At 32.7% G+C, this 24,540-nt stretch overlaps 1 protein-coding gene across 1 annotated transcript in view; it reads right to left on the bottom strand.

Moving 5' to 3' along the window:
• Positions 1-1,391: 1,391 nt before the first annotated feature.
• LOC123711008 (lachesin-like) overlaps positions 1,392-24,540 on the bottom strand; it is a 46,796-nt gene continuing 23,647 nt past the window's right edge. Inside the window, exons 2-10 of the mRNA XM_045663388.1 lie at positions 14,120-14,217; positions 11,800-12,004; positions 10,187-10,345; positions 5,676-5,804; positions 4,507-4,644; positions 2,964-3,113; positions 2,711-2,803; positions 1,946-2,047; positions 1,392-1,749 (exon numbers count right to left, since the gene is read on the bottom strand). Coding sequence (XP_045519344.1) covers positions 1,730-1,749; positions 1,946-2,047; positions 2,711-2,803; positions 2,964-3,113; positions 4,507-4,644; positions 5,676-5,804; positions 10,187-10,345; positions 11,800-12,004; positions 14,120-14,217 — 1,094 coding nt within the window. The 3' untranslated portion in view covers positions 1,392-1,729. The remainder of the gene's footprint in view (positions 1,750-1,945; positions 2,048-2,710; positions 2,804-2,963; positions 3,114-4,506; positions 4,645-5,675; positions 5,805-10,186; positions 10,346-11,799; positions 12,005-14,119; positions 14,218-24,540) is intronic.

Below are 24,540 nucleotides of genomic sequence, written 5' to 3'. Positions count from 1 at the left end.
TTGTTTCTAGAACTCCTTAGGCCTTCTAATGACACACTGAGCTACACGTACGATCCAATATTATTTTACCTCGTTTAGACACGAGAAAACGTAAAAGTCTGGAGTGGCAGCTATTAAACATTCTATCCATACATAAGTTTATATTTTATAATAGAAACTTCGTCAGTATATTTTGCAGTTCTAGCCGTACATCACTAGTGGCTGTAAAGCGGAGACGTTGGGAACAATCGATGCAAATTGTATCAACCCTGTAGCGATGTTTTGTTATCTTCAACAACACGTTGCTTTTTGCTCAGTGTTCTAATTATTTTGTTCCGCTTTTAGTGATTTTGTCCTGATGTTAATTCTCTTTTGTTGCTGCATGTTTTTGAATACGTATTTGCTTTCATTATTATGATTTCTACTTCAGCCGACTATTGAGAGGTCGATCAACTTTTGAAAATATGTTTACCGTTTGTTACAGTTTTCTCTTTATTAAAAAATTACTTCAAAATCTTAATATTTGATAACTAAGCAACGATTCAAGCGAATTTAATACAACGGTTTTTGTGTCGGGAACGAAGGGATCAATTGACCCCGAAACATGGGATTACATCTCAGTAAAATATTACCGCTCTCACACAATATTGTGATGCTCTTAGGTTTAATCATTATTATTGCAACGTAGAAATTGAGTTAATACGATTATCTCGTGTTTGCTGAAAAGAAAATTCATGTTTTGTCAATGTGAAGTCACAAATTAATGTGAGTACGATTTATAGGAACTTGACTTAATGCCCTATAACCCCTAGATGGGGCAGAGGGCGTCCACGGTGAGTTTCCATCGCGTTCGGTTTTGAGCCTCGTGTTTCAGTTCGCTCCAAGATTTAAAAAAAATATTCACAGAAGTTAGTTTTTATTTAAGTATTTAAATATAAATGTTTATTAATACTGTGAACAGATTCTTTCAGGGAATAAAATATATTTAGTTTCAAAAAATTTATTTCATCCAACAAAACATTTACAGATAATTTTACAAAGAGGTTCAAATATTATTGAAATTATAATTATAATTAATTCATTAAATATAAGTTGTATAATTGTAAAAAAAAATGTCAAGTTATTTTTTTTGACATACATACAGATCAACCTAAAAAACATTGAATATGTGTTTGAAATAAATAAATTGGATATTTGTATGCCATTGCATATTTTAATCAAATCCAGTAGACATATAGTAGCGTGATGATATGAGTACTTAGTGCAAGATTATTTACAGCGCTTAGAAGACTTCGTTACTCTAGAATTTCTAATTATCATATTTAATGATACTTTTTATACAAAACAATTAAAAATTATACACACTCGTTGTTGTTTACGGTTATACTTTTATCAAAAACAAGGAGGTACTTATCTTACGACTAACATTATAATTAGATAAATAATAAATACAAATTACGATATATCGTATTACACATATGAACGATAACACATGTAATCATATTTAAATGGGCTCTGAAAAAAAATTAAAATATTATATGCCAGTCACTATAATTCACAATTATCACAAACAATGGGACATTTTAGTCTAAAAGCACAGGCAGGACGGCCATTGTCCGAGCCGGCATCACGCCATCATTGCCAACATGGTAGCCACTAAGGCCGCCGCGGGCGCAGTCATTGCCGAAGAGTCGTGGAGGGGGGGCCAGCCGTTTGCCCACGGGGACTCTGCATGCCCCCCAATCGACGGTCACATTGTTGTTATCATTTCTGAGACAATAAAACTAAATGCATACGGGACACATTGGATTGCACCTCCAAGATTCTCTCACTCATTTTAGGTATTATTAAGTTGCAAAGCTTTGAACATTAAATCGGATCTAATGTAAATATTTAAAAAAATCTACAACAACCACAACGCATGTCATATAACATGGGTGCCTTAAACCAATCATAGCAATCATACCTAGATTTTGCATCTGGTGCTGGCTTAAAACGACGTAGGAATCCTCGAGAGCAGGATCCTCCAGAACCTCGCGAGGTTGCTGCTCTAGGTGGCTTTCCACGACTGAAAATAAAATGGAACTTTATAAAAATCGATTTAACCTTTTATGCACTGAGAACATCAGTTCCTAATATAATTAAGATATGGCGTACTTATCACATATCAGTGACGCCCTTCCGGATAAAAGAAATGGTTAAGAGTACTCGCCCTAATGGATATGTCTAATAGATTTATGAGGGACAGAATAATTGAGTAAATAAAATAAAAAGCGAAAATATTGTCGTATTCCATAAATTTAAAGATAGTAAAATCTTCTGTTAATACTACAAAGAAATACTGAGACAACAAGCAAAGCTGGAATCGTGAGCCGCTTAAGGGCCTTAACAAGATTCGGAAGAATGAAATCGATATTATGATAAGCATCGGCAAAGTGCTTAAGCCCAAGGACGAATACTTTAACATATTGGAAGTGTAAATTGTGAACCTTTTCGCGATAAACAAGCTCTCTATAGGCCCTCATACGCACACGGTTTATTGCTTATTTGTTCTTTTGAAATCTAACACGCAAAGGGCTTGTGATTAAATAAAGTTGTATTTCGATCATAAAATATCTAATTATTTATATAAACGACTGCTCGAACCGTAAGTTTAGTACAAGTTATATAATTTTTATTGTATATAAACATTTATTTTCCATATATATATGTGTGTATCAATAAAACTCACAAGGCAATAACGTCGTGGGTGGTATTGCTGTCGTCGTGGTTGTAGTTGTAGTTGTTGTTGTGGTTGTCGTTGTCGTCGTGGTTGTAGTAAGCACTGTAAAAAAATGTTTGAAAATACTATCCTGAATTTATTTTATAGACTCATAGTGTCCATACAGATATGAGCCCGGACATGGTAATCACAATTATTAAAATGTAATATAGAGAAACACCAGACACATTAAAATTTAATATCAAGAAGAGAATATACTGACTGTGCAGAAATACGTCAGCGTAGGCCTTTCCAGCGGAATTTTCGACATGACAACGATATGAGCCGGCGTCTTCGCGTGACATGTTGCTCACCACAAGCGTCGCCGTGTGACGGTACCCACGAGATGAACGAGAGTGGCGGTACTTTGTTCCTAAGGGTAAGATAAAACAATCTGTCTGAAACGGCAGTTTTATAATCGTTCATGAAACTCAATTTAATTTTATGAATAATAAAAACACTCATTTAAGTAGAAAGAACTCAAACATATAAAAATATCTCACAGGATGTCAAGAAAATGCAAGAAGCTATTTAGCTGGTAATTGAGCTTTATAAGCCTTTATAGACCTAAGCCTTACATGAATACTTTATAACCTAGATAGTCATAGATATATTAAATAACCAGCATTTTTTTCATTTCATATTTATACTAAAATCCACTGTTACTTTATAACTTATCTATACTAATATTATACAGAGGAAGGAAATATTTGTATTTGTTTTTGAATGTATTTCGTAATGAACTTATATTAAACTTAAAAATGTAGCGGACATATTTTTTCAGTCTCACACAGCCGTGACAGGCCAATGATAGAAATTTTTACAAATAGCACATAAATACATTATTATAAATTGTGAAATAATCATTGATTAAGGTTTTATTCTAATGGCAAGTCCACAATCATTCAAAACGTGCATATCGAATTCCGTTTCGTCTTTGTTAAAGTCTGTAAAACTTGTGTAACATTTAAAGTGTAACATAAGCTTGCCCCCGGACATTTGGCCGACTACAATGGTCGGAGTAGGCGAGTGTAGCGGGTTCTGGTCATACAAAGGCGTCACAAATAATAGCCCGGCGTCGGAACAGCTCGCATTGTATACGGTTTATAGGCACAACTATTTTGTTTGCTAACTTCCCTATCTCTGAATTGGTTGTTTCAACTTTACTTGTATTTTATTGTAATTGGAATGTCTTGTTTTCAACTCTTTTTATCGGGTTTTACGATACTTTAACAAGTTTCCATAATATGAAACTGTAATCTAAGAGAATTAAAGAAAGATTCCATGGCGGACTATAACTTTTTACTGCAATAATATTTTGTGTTACTGCTTCTTTACAATATTATTTTAATTAGTTATAATTAGTTAAGTAATAAGCATAATTTTTTAAAATCTTTTTAACTTTGTACCAATCGATATTGCAAAATATACTTAGTGTAGAATGCATTTAAGGTTTAATAAGAAAAAAAAATAGTTTTGACAAAGAATATATCTCAGGAAGGCGTCTTGGATTTTGGCTTGGATTCAGGAAATGGTAAAGTCAATTTGATATTGAAACGAGTAAATAACGAGGTAACTTGGGTATCAATCACAGCGTCGAGCGCTGGCGTCCGGCCAGCGTGGCGGCCAGACAATGAATGACAAATGAATGTTGCGTCATCAAACATGACTTGAGGGTAGTTAGGTCTTCGTGCGTGTGTAATATGAAAATATGTCTTTCTGGTCTCTTGTTTTATCTGATAATAAAATGTGGATAAACAACTTACCATTAACAAGTCTCTGTTCTCCATTGAGCACCCAGTAAGTCTGAGGAACCGGATAGGCCTCCGCAGTACACTGCAAGGTAACTGCAGTCCCTGACAAAGCGCGAATAGCAACACGACCTGTCCATACTGATGGGGCGACTGTAATATTTATTTGAATTAAAAAAAAGACTGCTAAAACATTAATTATACACAATACATAATTATGAAGTGTCAGGGACACTCCCTGTAAAATTGGTTTAATTCTAATTTGAGCCGCTTGTCAACAAATGAAGAGCAGATAAAAATGCAAATAGCGGACGTAATTGACAAGGGTTCAGTTAACCCCGCATTTCATGTTTTGATGTTCACATTAGGCCTCATTCATTACTCAACTACACCCTAACCTTATTGGTGGACGAACCTCTTATTCATTAACATCAATGTGATATTTGCTATTTATTAAAGTAGCAAAAATATTTTTTTAACATTTTTATTAGACACTATATTGCTGAATATATATGTATGAAGCATGTGCCTAAATTGAAATGTCGATTCCACAATACATATACAGATGAAAATCTTCTTATGTAGCAATGTAGAATATTTAAATGAAATGAGAGTAAAATATATTATGCACATGCCGTACATTTGAAAATAAATAATCTCATTGTGAATCTCGAGTTCCCTGAGAGGCTGAGAAGCTTATTACCTTAGTACGAGATGTAACCTAGATTTTATTTCTAACGTTTGTTATAACATCAGAGAGTTATGTCGTTGCTGAGCATTGCAATATCAGACTACAGAGACCGCTTTCACAACATTGGCGTGAAGTTGTTACTTTACAATTCGAATACTTCCAAAAGAATCCTATTTTAACTCTAAAATAAGGAACTATTTTGTAAGCTGAACGTCAAGATGCAGAGCATAACTTCGAATAGCGATAGCGTTCGTGATGTTGAGTAAGTGTACCGTGCGATGCCAAATTTCAAATCAAAACGTTGGGATCGGTAGTTAAAGGATACCAGAGCTGGTTTAGAATGTTGGCCTTCGAGAAATCGGTGCAATTGTAGGTGTCTTCTGTTGTTAGTTTCTCTTCCTTTTAACCGAGCAGAAAGCTTACCGTAAATATAAGGGCCGAAAAAAGCGACAAAGTCACAAAAACTCTCATTATATTTAAATACTTGACTCACAAATCACATGCAATATGATCCTCTTGCTGACTGATGGTGGCACTCCGTTAGAAGCTATACACAAGTAGGCTCCCGACGTTGCTCGCTCCACTCCTGTCAGGTTCAGCCATTCGCCGCTTGATTTAGAAACTGAAAATATGCATTGAGCTATAGTCTTAATTTTTAATAAATAACGCTATTAAATAATCCAAAATTAATTATAAATCTGCAAAAGCCTACATGACAGCTATAAACTTGATTAATTATAATTATGATTAAACTGGATCATTTTATTGACATGTTATCTTCGCAACTACGGGAGTTGTCCTCGACGGCTGAGCTCTGAAATGTAATTTCTAAGGTTAGTCTTATACAATACCTAGCCCCAACAAAACGCTGAGAACATTTTCAGTTGGTTTTTTGTTTCTGGACGAAAAAGTAAATAATGTTTTTAAAGTTAACCGAGCAACAAAGCTGCTATTCGTCAGCGGGACGTAAGCGATGTCCCAAAATGGTATCTTAATGTGCTCCATACATTAAATGAGCGAGAACATTTTTCGGCAACGAGCTTTCGTATCTTGTTTTCAAATGTAAACAAGATGAATTATATAGATGTGTTTGACATCACTTGGTCCTATAGCTTTTTTATTATTTTTATATATTTATATATTTCAATTTCCTGTAGTTAGTTACATTTAAAAAGAAACGCTATTATTACCAGTCAAGAGCCATTTTTGAAGAAAAAAAAAACTATATTTTAATGACCACGACAAAATCATACACAAGTGTAAAATTCCCCGGTAACCGGTGCACCGCAATACCTCTCCAGGCACAATTAAAAGTAATGCACTATAAACAAAGAATGAAAAAACACTTCACTATTTACAGAATACAATTCGACGGCTCTCAGAGCCGTAGTTTTATGTTTCACTTTGCATTCAGCACTTGCATTCACATTTACATACCAAGAACCTACAATGCTCTAAAGTTTTTCACCCTCGAATTGCAATGCTTTATTTACTTCACTACGCCACAGATTGCATTTAAATCAACGATATTTACACACCGCCGTACTTTGAAATGCTTTTCCAAATTATATTTAATATTGCCATGAATTAAAATTGATATTTACATTTATGAGATATTATTTAAACAACTTTTTTAATAACTTTTATCCAATATAAAATATGTTTTACACGTTGATTTACGAAGGTCGAAATGATTATATAATTACGAATTTACCTAATTATAGTAGTAGTTGCTTACCATAGTAATAAAATGTTCATTATGAAGTTTACTAAATAGTTCACATAAGGTGCTATTTTTGCTGAGGGCCTGCACGTTGTCTCTAATGTTTTATGTGTTACATTAGTACTTATCTGGATCCACACCTGCGTGCGTTTGAATTGATACGTTTCGTTACTTGTTAAATTAATGTTAAGTTATAAGACAAAGTAGCGGTGAAGCATACCTGGTGTAAACTCTGTTTCATAAATAACGGAAATTCAGTAACAAATTTAGATACTAGTGTAAAATATAATTAAAAGAAATAGTTGCCTTTACCTTTGAAGCGATTGCTACAATCCTCCATCAGTTTTTAGAGTTATCTGACGCGAAAAGCTTGTTTACGGTCGAGACTGAACTAAATCAAGTTGATAGGATTACGGATACAAACGTCGTCTTTGCACTGAAATGCACGAATTCTAAGAAGGTTCCAGCAATCCGGATTTTACCGGATTTATTTTCTATTTCAACATTTAAACGAGTATTGCTTTATATCGATGATTGTTTGACGTGGGAGACGTGAGAATTTTAGTTAATTTATTTGGATTCGATATTAACGTGAGATTAATAAAAACGAACTATTTTATTATGTTGGACCATTGTTTTAATTATTTACAGACATAATGATTTAATGAACAATTTCACTTACAATTTCTAATCACTGCCTCACTACAGCACCTATTATAAAGTCAAAACTTAATTAGTCAAAGTTTAGTGGGCACCGTTAGTGTACTTTATCATTGTGAAATATTTAATTAGGTCAAATTGAGGCAAAGTTATGATAAAACTCGTAATTCCGCAAGCCCCAGTTCATTTGAAGCAAATACTGTACATTCAATTTGCGCTAAACTTTCCTTTGTTCCCGTCGCTGTAGTTCCCGGCGACACTTTTTGTGACATCATACTCAGAATTTGTATTACCCACACAGTAATTATACGGTTGCACTTAGATATTGTTATAATTCATTGCCTATTATTTAATGCATTTCGTGCGGATGAACTTTGATGATTTTTTAAAGTCAATTTTGTATATTTCGCCGAGATAATGTTCGTTATATTTCAATCAAATTACATAAAACCAAAACTAAATTAATTTTATACTTAAATCTTCACTAGAATTATACTACCTATTGGTGAAAGCTGTATCCAGGAATACGTCCGTTAAAACTATGTATTTTGACCAATGATACAAATCGTCAACTATACTTTGTCTAATTCAAATTGATTCACTTTGATATGATGGCCATATAGACGCATTATAAACTCATAATCCTCAAACAAAGTATGTAATATACCCCTGAACTTATAAATTGTCAAGTACGTGTTGTAGTTTATCGATTAAGCAATCAAAACATTTTTGTCTACTTGGACCTATTCCAAATTACCCCTACATGAGCTTAACACATTTCGATGGGCAAAAAGTCTTATAACAGTTTCACAAAGTGCAATGTAACGGTTAAGTAATTAACAAATAGTTGTCGCTGCCAAAATAATATGTTATTATATTGTCTTACGTGTTATTCTTTTAATAAAAACTTCATTGTATTAAAAATATAAACATCATTTTGTTTATATTTTCTTCAACCTGAAATGGCAAAGTTTAAATATAACTTTAGCTTCACAGTCCAAAGGGATATTTAAACTGAAATCAACTTCTATGTCCTTATACATGATATTCCCAACGAGATAGCGAATCAATTTAATTTCAAGTATTTAAAACAATTCAGTAGAAGATTATAACAAGGCTTTACGAAGTTAATTGAATTTAAAAACTTCAAAACAAGACAGAACTCGCGCTGCGACTAATTTTTAACAATTAATATTTAAATACTTTTTACATAATGTATGCATGGGAGTCACGCGAAAAGTCTTCCTATTTAATTTAGCCAATAACGACTTAAATTTATTTGGCTATTGGGCTATGTGTATTTTTATCTCGAAACAGCGTACACGCTGCCCATTGGGAGCCTTTTCCAACTGTGTTATATTTTAGTGAAAGGCATAAAAGTTTTTTCAGGATTTTTGCACTAAAAATCAGCCCGAACCGTATGTAAAAGTTATACAAACTGTACGCAAAACGTAGCTCCCGAGCAATTCAGTAGCGCATTGTAAAGGATGAAATACGTCCTCATTAAAAGACTTGATTTTATTCCTGTTTCTGTACCAAATTTATTTTACCCTTTCATAGCGAGTTACGGAATATGCTTTCAGAGACCTTTTTTATTTCTGCGATGACAAAACTCATGTGTGGCTCTGACATAAAAACTATATTTCTCTGTTAATATTTATTTTTGTTTAAATTTGCTGTTGCCGTAAATAATACAAATTAATAAAAAACATCTGTTTGCTTTTAATATGACAAATGTATAGTATTGTTGTCATCAGTAAACAATGAGGTCCGGTTCATAGATTTCATAAAATAATAATGAAAAAGTTGGAAAAAATAATAACAGATTAGTTTTTCATTACGAAGCAATATTGTTAGCTTTGTTTTTCTATCATCGAAATTGTGGTCCTACAGAAATTTGATGCCAAGGACGCTAAGGGTAGAATTGGCTTTAGTTTTTATCACAAAGGCATTAATTAATCAAAAATCTTTATTTTATTAATGAAATGGTGTAATAATTGTCACAAAGTTAACTAATTGCTGGTTTTACTCTGGTGTTAAATATAGTTTTTATTTTTATAGAAATGTATTGTGTTAATATTAAAATAAGGCAGAAGGAAACGGCAAAGCTATTTCTGTAGTTTTAATTTGTACTTCAAATTACTCTGCCATAAATGAAATTCCTGGCAAAACTCAAACACAACGAACCGAGTACGACGTTCTCCTGACTTTTTTGTAGACAAAACATTCTAAAAAGATACAATTGTTTTAACTTTACTATTGTTATTTTGGTAATTAATCATTTTACCTTTCACTTTAATTTTTAAGTCGCATTTAATTTGAAATGAGATTGATTGAAGAGATTGAGATGTTAGCATAACGAACATATTTATGACATATATTATGAAATATTTTATATATTTTGTGGACATTTGCATACATTATGTACGTGCACTATGCTGACGAAAGTAAACAATTTCAGTATTGACATAAATTTGAAATAAACAGAGTCCCCTATGAGTAGACAACAACTATACGTAGTATTCATTATTCCTTATCGAGTATGAGACGTGGTACTATGGATATACCATGTCGTGGGATTGTATACCAATTTATGGAAATGTTGTGAATTAAACACTCACCTAAGGTGCTATTATCGATTTTAAAATGCCGGGCGTCTTCCCTCCTCCACGCGATAGACGGAGGTGGAGTACCAGACGCCACACACTGCATCGCTGCATTTTCACCTTCCTTTATAATGATTTCCCTGCTGCTTGCTTCATCGTCAATGTCCGGAGGCACTGAAGAAATATTGTGTTCTAATATGTCACAGTTATACGTAACGGTAACACTGAAAATGTTTAGAACTGGCCAGTTAGAAACATTGCTTATGAGTAGTTTTTGAATTTTAATTTTAGAAACTCTTTGGTAACCTAATGTGGTATTTTGCATTGATTTGTCATTTCTTTTTGTGAATTGGTGGCAAATCTATCAAGTTTAACGAGTTTAAGCGTGGATGCAGCTTCTTAAGGATGATCCGCGTGAGGGATGATCAGCGACTACTGAAGATAACATCAGTGCTGTGCGACGATTTTACACGAACATTTAGGCGTCAGGAAGCTTTGTAACACACGAATTCTCCACACTTTAACCGACGATCAGAAACACCTTCGCATGGACTGGTGAATATTTGGGTATTGCAGGTGTCGAGATAATGAGTCATCCGCCATACAGTCCTAACCTGGCGCACTGCGACTTTCATTTATTCCCAAAAACTAAAGATAAATTTCGAGGTATGCGCTTTACGAGCCCTGACGATGCGGTGAAAATGTACGAAAATGCCATAGAAGAGATCCCTAAGGAAGAATGGGACCACTGCTTTTCTCAGTGGTTCCATCGAATGTGATGATGTGTAGAGAGGAACGCAGATTACTTGGAAAAACAATAAAAGTTATGGCAACTTTCTGCATTAAGTCGTGTTTCATTTTCTTAACATTTTCAGTGTTACCTAGGTAGAAATTTTTCGTCAACCAAAACGGAAGGTTATTGACACATTTAATTGTATAATGTATTTATAATTATATAAATGTCCATTAAACATAATTATGTAGACTGACGAATAAACTTTGAATTTGAATAGAAAAGAAAATCTTGATCTAAGAGTCTTGAGAGGTTCAACTGAATGAGTTTGCAAAGTCAACTACCGTTACTTGTTGAGAAACTAGCGTTTTTGAATCTTAGATTTAGTTAGAAACCGAGTTTATAGAATTCTTTAAAATATGTGAATTTGAAAGCATGCTTATAAAATAAAGTCATTCAAAGAAGTTATAAAATGTTGTATTGCACGGTAATATCTTTTTGGTTTCTTAACGTGTATCTTATGAAACAAATTAGTAATGTATTTAATACCTGTAGTAAGCTTTAACAACATTGAAAAATGAACATTACAACACTGTATTTAAAAAAAACCAGTGGAGCTACAATCGTTTTAGGTCTGGGCCTTCGATAATCATGATCATTTGTCAATCTAATAGTCAAGTAGGTGATCAGACATTGACACACGCCGTCGACTTTTTGTGTCTAAAGCATGCTGGCAAGACAGAAAGTTCATTAGTACACAGTCAGGAATCGAACCTACGACTTTAAGGATCAGAGTCATTGTATCACCTTCTTTTAAAAAGGTTTTACATTGTTTAATCGTTGTCTGGATTTACCGTATTCGTTATCGTTGTGAATATTTACGATTAACGCTTACCGACGACTTGTAGTAAATGCAGCTGACTCATCATGGGCTCTGTGTTTATTTGGCACATGTATCGTCCGCCATCGCCAGGTGCCACTTCCCGTAATACAAGGCTCCAGGAACCATCTCCATGACTGACGCTGATGCGGTGGTTCTTGGTGATCACGTGGCCAGCAATCGTAAGGATTGTCTGCGTATCCACGCGCAACCACGCTACCTATAATCCAAAGACATACCTCATATTAAAATGAATTCGTAGTTTACACTTTTATAATAAGTATGAGGTAAAATGATCGACAAAAAATATATTAAATTAATTAATTTAAACCCTGATGTCAGGTTCATTAGGAACCACAGATGTCGTTTAAAGAGGGCTTTATTTGAAGTGACTCGTAGACTTATATTAAAACGTGGGCAATTGGGAAAAGCTTCGTAAAGAACTTGTTAAATTTAAATGTTCATTTAGTCAATGACCATATTCACTCAATACTGACTGAATTTATTCTGAGCAACGTAATACTTAAACAATTAAAATAAAATAAAAATAATTTCCAGTAAAATGGAAATAACAAGCTAAGCCAAGTAATAACAAATAGGTAACGTAAAATGTAAGTAATACCCTTAACTAACAAAAACCTATTTCCACAACATAAAATGCTTTTTTATTTAGCTGTATTCCATTTGTAATCAATATCCAATTACAGAGTTTAGACGTAGCCTTTGATTTTTGATTATTATTCCTTTAAAATAACGAATTAAATGAACAAACAATTATTTTCACCAATTATCGCTTTCAGATTGAAAACTATTTCAAATAAACGATCGTATCAAATGACTGTGTCAGTTTAATTAATGTAAAACGAAACCTATGTTTTTATATTATTGTAGCATTAACTGAATAGAAATGTTTGCGGTATATTATACTTGCTGTACAAAATCGAGCTTCATCTGATATTGAAGTCGTCTCATAAAGGTCAATTTCCGTTATAAATTAAGGTCCGCCACTGTTTTGCCTGTGTATGATTAATGGTGACATTTTTTTGTCCCTTTACCATTTTCCAGTGATCATGTTTTATTCAGTCTCCTCATAGCTGATAAATGCTTTGTCCTCCACTTTGATGTTAATGAGTTTTTATTTTCCTTTGATGTTATATAACGAGGAAAATAACTGTTGTTTTTATTTATAAAAATATATTTCCCTTTGGAACACGGTGACTAAGTGTTATCACTATAATTTTCTAAAGTGCTGTTACTATGTCCCTCAGAGGAAAAACGTTCATGTAATATACTTAATAATTTAAAATGACAGCTGTAAATCATTCGAATCGTCGTGCAAAGTCTTAATATTTATTTATTTACACTTCGTTACACTACAAAATAAAAATTAACATAATTAAATCAAAAGGCGGGCAACTGGCGGCCTTATCGCTTACGAGCGATCTCTTCCAGGCAACCACTGTGAGTATAGAAAAAAGAAATGTATTAAATAAGATAGGCAAGTAGTGCAAAATACATGTAATACACCGTTACTAAAACAAAAACTAAACAGGAATAAAATATTAAAGATACATTAAAGAGTAAAAAGACACATAAATCACGATAATTTAAGATAAGTCTCACGTCAGTTAGTAGTTAGTAAGAAAGTTAGGGATACGATGTGGACAGGTAATGTTTTTAAAGAAGAAATTTAAAGGAAGATAGAGAAGGAGCTAAGCGAATAGGGACGGGAAGTGAATTCCATAGCCTAACTGCAGAGACCTTAAAGGAATCGCCAAGAAAGGAGGAGCTATGAGATGGGATTTCAAGGGTATAGTTTTCGGAAGAGCGTAAGCTATAGTTATGGGCTCCCAAAAAATTGAAATCATTTTTGAGATAGGAAGGAGTTTTAGGGTTGAACAGGATGGAATATAGGAGATGAAGAACATGAGCATCACGTCGCTGACGAATTGGCAACCAGCCTAGCCCCTTACGGAACGCAGAGATATGATCGTACTTTCTTAGACCGAATATAAATCTGATACAGAAATTTTGGAGACGATCCAGTCTATTTAGCAATTCGTCGTTAAAATGTAAATGTACTTAAAAGTAATTATCGACTAATACAAAAATCCTCGTCCTTTCGGTATTTTAAGTAGTTAACTTTATAAAAATACTAAACCATATAGGTATTGTGGCTTGTAGCTGTCGATACTATGAAGCTACACAAATATTAATAATAATAATACTAGGTCTCGTATGAACAAGTTTCTAGATAACATTCCTTGTACTTCGAACAAATATTACCTTATAAAGGACTAAATTGTAAAATCAATAACAACCAGTAGAAACTTACTTTAAATGATTGAAGGTTGTCCACCTTGCAAGTGAGGGTTGTTTCTCGACCCAGAGCTACCGTCACATTGGAGCCAGGACCCACAAACCGAGGAAGATCTAAAACAAAACAAAATTATTTATCTCTTATTCGCCTTTTATACTATACTGATGGTCTTCACTAAGAAACTCAACGATAGTGGAGCCCTAGAAAAGGTTTACAGTACCAAAACTTATCTTAACACGCACAAACACTAACAATAAAAACACGTGTGCCCATTCCGATTTCCGACTTTCGTCTTAGTTATATGACATATCGTTTCTTCTGTATTTGTATACTTTCACAGTTGTAAATATATGTTTGTATGTCTAATAAAACCATATAATACCCTGTATTTAAAATTCAGTACAATTTGTAAGAATCTATTTACTTAGAACCGTCACTAAATGCAACGAATAGTCGAGCGGAAAGGATTGATGTACTCGCACACAGAATATATCTCGCTCAGTGAATTAGAGGCTCGCGAGTGATTTTATTAATTGCGCACGAACATTGTACAAATTAAAACCCTATTCCACATTATTTTTTATAAATATACATAAATTACGTTTGGTAACGGCTATTATAGTAACACTTTTAAAGAAAACACTTTTTCAACGGATTGAATTTATGTATTATTATAAATTTATAAATATTTTACATAATTTTTTCCGACGTTTCGCGTGTTTTACAGCGTGCGTGGTCATGGTGAAATGTATAATAATTATAAGTTTATAATAATACATAACTTCAATCCGTTGAAAAAGTGTTTTCTTTAAATGTGTAAAAGTTATTTTAATAAAAGACAATACTATAATGTAATACCTCTATAATACCCTATTTTGTATCAGTAGCTTAATAATAAATATTACAATACAAACAAAGTGATAACTTATTCATCTACACGAATATACATGTACCTTTTTAAACATACAACTACTACGTTAAAGTTTCTTGTAGCTTTGCTTCGCTGTAGCAAATTCGTAGCTCTGTAACTTGTTTATAAATCAGTAAGATTATTTACAATTTAAAGAATTTTTTTGTTTAATAACATGCCATTTTCTTTGCTAGTTATAGATATAATTTAACATAATGTAATATTTTGATTAAACTATTTCATAAAAACATTATATTAATACTATAGGACATCTAGATATTTTATTAAATTATATGCAATTTAATGTATTAATATTGGTTAAATATTGTGCACAAAGATATTCCACCATTATTTTCTGTTAGTTATTGTATAATTCAACTTTTTTCCGAATTTACGATACATGTAGCAATATTGAACAAATTAACTAATATTATTATGAAATCAGAAACTAGGTGAACAGCTTTGATCCAAAATCGAAAATTCTAAAAACACAATAAAATAGAATCTATAAAAAGTTCACGTAAGTCGTAAATGTCAATAGCTGTAAGATGTTAAAGCGCATCTGGGAGGAGTTAAATCTTCACTCACTTCAGAACATTTGTTGTAGAGTCGATCTCTGGAGGATTTTTATCGTTCGCCGACTCTGAACTTGTATTTACTATTTAGCACCGTGTCTCGAGTGCAATGAAGTGTTATCGGAACGACCGTAAATCTTCTATTAATGGAAATAGTTTTTGCTTTTAACTTCAATATTTTAAGGACGTTGGTATACGAAGTAATCATTAAGAAACGAATATTTTCCTATAGTTATTGTAATGTTCTATGGGCAGATACAACAAGAGATATTATGTGTACAAGTACGTACACTAAGCCAAAAGTTACCTCTTTATTATGTTACCTACTCTCCTACGCCGATCAGACGCAAAACGCCAACATCCTTAGATCTATTTTAAGGACACACGTGGGGTGTGAAACCAAAGTCTTATTTTATAGGAATAATGAATTTAAATTTGTTTTACAGTATAATAGTAATTTTATTCGAAAATGTATAAGATAAGATCAGCTATTGGATTGGTGCGATGTAATATCAATCTGTCTCAGAAATATACGGTACAGTGTGACCTTATATTTTATGCAATACACTGCGCCCGACGAGTTATTATTCAATTTTAGTTCAAGACGCTCACTCAATATCACTAACTCTTCGAGATAATTTTGAATTTCTCGTTTCACTATTCATGAAATGAATTACCTTTGTATTCATTGAAAATGCACAGTGCTTTTTATTATGTCACGAAGTAGTTTTAACTTGGTCAAGTTTAAATTAATAAACAATAGAGAACTTAAAGTTATTCTGTCATAATTCTGTTGTATGAGGCACTTATAAAGTTAAACTCGGCTTTTAAAAGTATTTATTGCTATCATTTTATCGAGGAGCTTATTGTAACTTTTAGTTACTCTTTAAGTAACTTATCAAATAATACAAGTTTTATATCTCATATTTATAATTTAACTTAGGGAAAATGATGTACTTAAGAAACTGGGTAAGTAAGGTTTAATAACTCGAGTAGAGCAAGTTGAAGTAGATTAAGGCTTTAGGGGCTATCAAAGAGGTAGTTAGCAAAGTCGCTAAGCCTATGAGGACTTGTTTCGACTTAGATCCTCTTTATTACTCGTTTTGACTTATACTCGTAAGGCATGAGCCGTGACGCTTTAGTTTAAGACTGTGATAATGTTTTGTGGAGTTGTTCGCAAATTTCGTAAGGATTTTACATTCAACGGATAATATCGAAATTCCATGCGGGTCTCGAACCATTCCTCGATGGAAAAGCTGTGAAGTGCAGACGGCGCTTTCATTGTGAAAGCGTTGTCGAATGTCGAGAAAATTGGCACTAAGAACTTTTTATTGCAACTTTTTCACTTGCGGAGGATTGCAGTTTATATAATTACTTTTTAACAGTTGTATCACAAAACGACTATTCACACGTACGTAATGTACGCAACAACTATGATTTAGACTAAAATGCTCATAAAATAATATCTCATAAACGTGAATAAATTTATTTTATAAACAAATAACGATTCGATTCTATACGATTTATCTTATACCACACCTGAAGTGCATGGCAGCGAAAGTATTGCATATATATACAGTGTTCTCAAAGTATAAACTACTTAGTATGTTGCCCGCTGGAGAGTGATACATTTCGTTTTAATTCCGAGCTAAAATAAACGATTGTCCGCACTGGGGCAGCGTTGATAAACGAGCGCTTTTGATAAATAAATACCGACTCAGTTCGATTTTATCGTTTTTAGTTTTCTAGTTTGTTACTCAATAATTCATTTCGTATAGAATTTTCATTTTGGTTGAATTTAAGTACTTTAAAACCGCGAGAGTCACGGTAACACAGAAGGTAATACCAGTTTTATCTTAATGGATATCTAACACACTTCCTTTAAGAATTGAAGCCCTTAAATTAGAAGAAAATAAGTTACTGTAAGCATTTGCAAAGCTTTCACTGAGCTCTCAAATACGTAATTATCGTTTCAAGCCGAACGCTCTTAATGTAATTTCCTCGAGTAAAATATAGTCGGTCTCAGAGCATGCATACTAACTACTGTGCAGTGCGCAGCTCTATCCGCCCCTTATGTACTATCGCCAACTAATCGAGTAGCCATGTGGAAACGACAGACGTACTTGATTTCATTTGTACATCATTCGTATCGCAATAAGGTATTTAGAAAAAAATCATTGTTACCCATGATAGGTTGCGAATTTGGTGCAATATCAAATTTAAATATCTCTGACTCTTTAAAAAAACTCTAATAAATTGGTTTTATGCTCAATAACATGACAAATGTGTATGACATATGTAATGTAACGCGATTTTAAATTAGATTAAAATCCTTGTTTATGGATTATATGTGTAGTTTTACAAAACAATGTGTATTTGTAAAACAAAAAAATATAATATAACAGGAATCAAACTGTTTAAATTTGTTTTTATTTTCCATTTATAAATTTTTAATTATTATTATGTAGGTTAAGAAAAAATACAGTGTATTTGTGTGTTGGAATTAAATAAATTAAATATAATATTTAAAACTAAATAAATAAGAACAAAACTAAGTAAATGGAGTAACCACAGAGACTCCAATAGACGTTGAAAGGTTTTAAACCAATAAATGTTCATTCATTTTGTAGACGAACTGCACGTTTGAGAGGGTAGCCTTTTATGCAAACAATTGCTAACATATTGATATATTGTATCTTGTATTTATAAAATATATCAATATTAAATAAGTGTGTATAAATTTAATATAATATTAATACAACTGTTTTATCCATGATGATTTTGACGTCTTAATAATGCTATGATATGTTTTTTTAATTCACAGGATATGCAATGTGATTTTATTGTAACAATCGAACAAAATAATGGTCGTTAAACGGTCATGGTCCAAAACAAAACCTCTGTCGTTACCGACACATGGATGGAAACCGAATACTAAACCATATTTGTAAATTGGGTTACAAACCCAATCCGAACAAAGGCTTTTATTATTATGTTTTAGCTCAGGATCCATTCATGATCTTGGTACACTGTCTTGCTGTTGTTATTATCATTATAGTATTCCTGTTATACGTAGTTTCTAATAAAAATCAATATTTGTATTGTCTTTGGTTAACATAGCTTTTACACATTGAAAGAAAACATTTTTTTTTAATTATGTAAATAATTATAAGTTTATAATAATACAAATAGCTTAAATAAATAATTATTGATAGTATAAATTTTTTACTTAAACAATAATTTAAGAAAATATTTCCATATTTTCTTTCGTGCCTATTTGAAAGCTTTTAAGAAATGATTTGTTAATAGTTATAAGTTTGCAATTTATAAATATTTTTATATAAAGCATGACAACGCAAAACAAAAGTTTACTCATGGATTAAATATAATTAAAATGATAATTAATAAATCATTATTTGATTTCCATATTTATACAATACCCGAATTTAACATACGGTCCTTAAAAACCTTTTGACTCGCTTTAACATCACCATGAATTACAAAAACGTCAAACTTTACAACAGATGAGCGTGTCACGCTTAATTATTTACATTATCAATTACTCAGTTCGTTACACAAACACTAAACTCAATTAAAACGTAATCCTATGGGAACAAATACGCACCGCTTTACCAGAAACCTTTCACACAGCCTTCATAATTACGAGCATCCGTCCCAACAATGAGACGATACATCACCTCCTGCCATATACCTACCACCATTCGCTTACAGAATATACACAACCTTCCGAATATTTCATAACCTCGTAGAGTATTCGACGATTTATGTTGATCGTATTTCACCTGTTGTGTACCTAATTGCAGGATTATAACTGTTGGGATTCATTTCAAGTTAATTCAGCCTGTTATTAAAATAAACAAGCTATATCAGCAATTTATAACCAGAATACATATTTACTTGCCGTATAACATTACGGTATGAAACTATGACATAATAAGGTTTATTAAAATAACATAATATTTTTAGACACTATATAACAAAACATACGGTTTTTTTAGGCAAAATATAATATGCCCTAGAGTATAGAATTACTGCTACAAGTCCCATAATTATTAAGATCCTGGCAAGCACAGTAGTTTCTGTATCAAATTCTCAAATATACTACAAAGACTTTTAACAATTTATTTGTTGCTGTGCGACTCGTAATTACTGTAGACAGTCTCGCTATAGATAACATATGTCAATTTTCGTTACATTGCGCAGTCGGCAAGTCTGCCCCACTTTTATGTTTGCATTGACTATTACGTTTGTAACCTAATCCCAATTAATCAGATTAGATAAACATCCATCACCATGTTACATATCCATTGCCCTCCCTTTGTCCGGCATAACCAATACCAGTACCCCTCTGACGCAACACCGTTATAGAAGGAAATTGACAACAGATAACGGAAGCTTTTCATCGGATACCTCAATCGGATCGGTCAATTCTCAATTAGGAATAAGTCTATAATCTAGATCATTGATCGTGTATCTCATATCGGTAGTAATTTAATTAAAGTTATTTAAATACATTTTGTTTTTTTTTGGGATTCACCGCTGGTCCTCACTTAATTACCAAGTAAATAATGTAATCGACCAGCTAGAAAATTTTACAACAATTTACACGCACACAAGTACTGATTCTTACTTAATACCTATTTTGTATTGACCTAATAATATCCCCCAAGGTTCTTCAATAAACAAAAAGATACCTCTGCTATCAGACTTGGTAATATTATCTAAACAATAATAACAATGACCAAATATCAACGACATATTAAGTTTACATATTAGTTAGGTAATTGTATATGATAAGTGATAATACAAATGATCAAGTACTGTTTAAATTATACGTGTAAAAGAAGTAAAAAATACTTAATTTTTTTTTTCTAAGGCATAATAACATTAAACGAGGTTTTTACAAAGTCGTTTTATATATAGAGAGTATTGATCAAGAAGCTCTCAGATATTGCTTACTCTCTGCAGGAATTTTTTTCGGATCGGATGTTCCCTTTAATGAAAAACCTGATTCCGAACCTTCCCGGCCATTTAAGGAATTTCTATTAAAGGTAGAATGTTATTCTAGTGGGACAGACTTACCTATATAAAATATGGTCACGTGTATACTTCATGTTAATTTTTGCAATTGCATATAACAATAATGTTTGTTTTACTGCGTACAGAAGCCCTTTCAAATGACGTAAAAACATAATTTCTATCTAATAATATAAAATTTATGTCAACATATTAATACTGTATACTCTAAAAAATACAACTTTCTCGTAAAATATTGGGGTAAATAGTGCTATCCTAAAATTTGGGAGAAGTATCAATCATACAGGCTCTCCAACGCAGCGAGGGTACGACTAGACCCTTCACAAATTTGACCAATTAAACTTTCAACATTCTATATTCTAACAGGGTTTACCGTTTTAATGGGTCAGGGTAGAATGTTCGAAAGGGTCTGCTACGGAGAACCTTCACGGAAGGGATTCTAAATTAGGTTTCAGTTGTTATGAAAAATTATTGTTGACACATACATTGTAGATTTGGGTTTGCTAGAATCTAGAATCGACCCAGTTTCAAAATTCTTTTGAAGTAGACGAAATTCATATATTTTGTTCTTATAAATAACATATAAAAGTTCTAAATAAAATATACATTGAACAAAACGTAAAGCAGGCAATAGTTTGTCTAAACGTCTGTACACGAAAATCGCTCGGCCTGTAATTGATTTGATTGGAACTGACGAATGAGGCGTAAAAAGGCTTTCAAATTGGAGGGCCTTCGATTTGAGTCGAAATTAAAATTGAACGAGTATTATTGAATGCGGTCGCCGGTCGAATGTGTTTTGACCGATATACTCCATTAAACATCTGCTAGCCAATTTCGATAAAAAACGGACTCGAACAACATACATCAATCCTAAAACTCGGTAATGGCAGTCAATAAAAACCTGGTGTGTGTTATCGGCATGAATTGACGTTGAATACATTTTATTACCACTAATTGTCACCCTATTTTTTTTCTATTTTTTTAGTCTTTTAGTGCCTCTCGATGACTTGAGATTGGCCGTCAGTCTCTTGAAGCGTGTCATGTCCTCTGCCAGATGCAACAACCGTCAACTCGCTAACGTTGCGAAGCAATGATTCCTTAATTCTACCAACACGCTATTTAACCTGGATTTTATCTATTATAATTAATTGAAGGAGGTGGAAGCGGTGTTCTGCATAAGTTATTTCAACATACCAACTCGATTATGAACTTCTCGAGTAACTCTCTTCTAAAGTAAAGTGAACATTTGACATATAATCCATTAAATTTCAAGCGTTATTTGAACTGATTTCGGTTTATTTTATTTTAGATTTTATTACACCGGTTTTATTATTATTCTACAACTAGAGATAGTGTCATAAAAAATTATTTTTTTGTACGAGATTCATTCAAAAAGATCTAAGTATAATTAGGTGTAGATTTAAGTGTTAATAGTAACACTTAAATGTAATTTCATTTTAATAGTGAAACTTCAGAAAACCTCAGACACAAACTTGTACTTAATTCTCATAATGGTAAAACTTCTCTCAGTTAAAAAAGAAACAATTTCAACTTTTAATAACGTTTATTCCGCACTCACTAACCGTGAATAGAAACAAATTGCATGAAAACAAAATTAACTGTAATTCTACTTCTTTAACGAGTGGTTTTTCTAACAAACGAGCCAAAAGAGCGTTTCTTGTTCTATGTTTAATGTTAAAAAAAATCAATTGGATTTCTAGATATTTAGTAGTCTTGTTTAAAAAATCCTGTAATTGTTTCGAACCTATTTGGGCTTTGGGCTGTACCTGCAGCCCAAAGCCCAAATAGTATATGTAGTTCATTTTTTTTTTGGCGCACACTAGATTCGAACCTAACCGGGTAGGGTCCAGGTTACGGCTGGATCAAAAATGTTTTTATACTCACAAATTACTAATGACTTTTATACATTCTTAATATTTAAAAGTGTCCCTTGTGCGTTGAAACACCATTACACGAGCATCGAGTAGTTGTTTGATGACAAAACATCGTATCTGGGCCAAAATCTCATTCTTCCGGATCATTTCCCTTCAAGAAGATTAAAGGAAACATTTTGTGGGATACCTTACAAAGTTTATTATACGGGGAAACGTTATTACGCAGTTTTAGTTCACACAAAGTAAGACAATATTTTCAAAAAAAATATTGTTTTTTTAGATTTTGTAGGGTTTCTGGCTGCGGAGTAATCCGTCTCAAAAATAAATCTGCAGATCTCACTATTTATGTGAATAAGTGGATGTGTCACCACGGATAGAAAACGGTTGTAAGTGTTGCTGAGTCGCTATGATGTCCCTGATATTTGGCATATACATTATTAAACAAAACCCTTTAGCCGAACTATCCTTGGACAGGTTCAATTTACTCGATTAATGACAGTAATTAGTAATAGATAATCAGTTGGACACTGATTTATACTCAACGACCTCAATGTAATGTCTCGTTTATGTCAAAACAAATTTGGAAACTTTAGAATGCTATTTAATATAATATAATTGCAACATGTTTAAAACTCAAATTAATTTTACTTGAGAATTATTTGTCTTTAATATCAAAGTTAAAATTACACATTTTGTATCATTGTGTTATTCTAATATAAATTAAACTAAAATATGTTGTTTCGAAAACTCTGATCGAATTTACCTTACATCACTCGTTGGGATGTAGATCTCATTGACTGATGTACAAATATTTACGATACGTTTTCATAAAATGGATCTACTATCGTTTAGGTGGCATTTTTAAAGCCTCAGCTTTTTATCAGGAAATGAATTAAAACCAATAAAGGAGCTTTTGCAAGATAGATAGCGCTCGTCTTCGGGCACACTCAGGACCGAATTAATGACTCTCATTCCGCAATTGATGCTCACTCAGACACTTCTGAAATATCGCACGTATCGAACGTGATGTTGCAATGTTTGCGCGTCACTATTTGGAATCGCTTGTAGGCTGGATCTAAATTAAGCATTAGTTCTATCAAAGTTATATTTAATTTTAGTTCCGACTTTGTAGATACGGTATTTTTAATATCTTGTGCTTATAATAATAGTAATATATGGCGTGGTGGGCTATATTAGGTTGGAAAAAAAGTCTCTTTGCATTATAGTATGTATGAATTTGTAATAGATTCTCTTTGGCTATACTATTTGTATCTGGCTGGTTTTGGTATGATTACGTCATCAAAGGAATCCTAATTAAAAAAGCGTATTATAAAATCCAAGACTATGTTGACGATAAAGATGTATGGCGCTAATTCATCTCTCTCTCATGTGCGGCTTCCCTGGCAACTTGCGCTGTGCAAGCGTGTGTATCTCATTTTACACTAATAGTAAAACCTCAATTTTCTTTTGCATTGTATAGAATCTCTGTATACCTTGCATTATATAAACTTCTCAGCCGATTATTACTATTGTAACCGAGTCTTTGTAAGCTAAACCATTGTTGAAAAGAGTGTCCATGGAGTTTCTTGCCGGTTCTTCTCCATGAGACCAACTTTTTGGAACCGTGCAACTAGACGTTTCATAAGAGCCTGCAAAGGCCTATTTGAAATAAAAACTTTTGATTTTGATGATTAAAAGTTTAAATTATAAAGAAGATAAAAAAAATTCAAGTTAGGATAATGTGTGATTTTTATTTATTTTTCGTACTGTCAAGATGAGTAAATGTAATGAAGAAACTATTACTACTATTACTACAAAAAGTTAAAAATGCAACGCAAGCCGCAAAAATTTTTTCGATGTTTATGGACCTGTCAGTGCAATGTCTGTGACAGTAGCACAAATTTTTTTAAGCGTTTTTAATCCGGAAATTTTGATGTCAAAGATGCACGTCGCTCTGGTCATTATCCGTAATAAGGATTACGGATAAAATGAATGCCA

This window comes from Pieris brassicae, chromosome 6, assembly GCF_905147105.1.
Source record: "Pieris brassicae chromosome 6, ilPieBrab1.1, whole genome shotgun sequence".
NCBI classification, from domain to species: domain Eukaryota; kingdom Metazoa; phylum Arthropoda; class Insecta; order Lepidoptera; family Pieridae; genus Pieris; species Pieris brassicae.
This window is presented reverse-complemented; position numbering and strand designations above follow the sequence as displayed.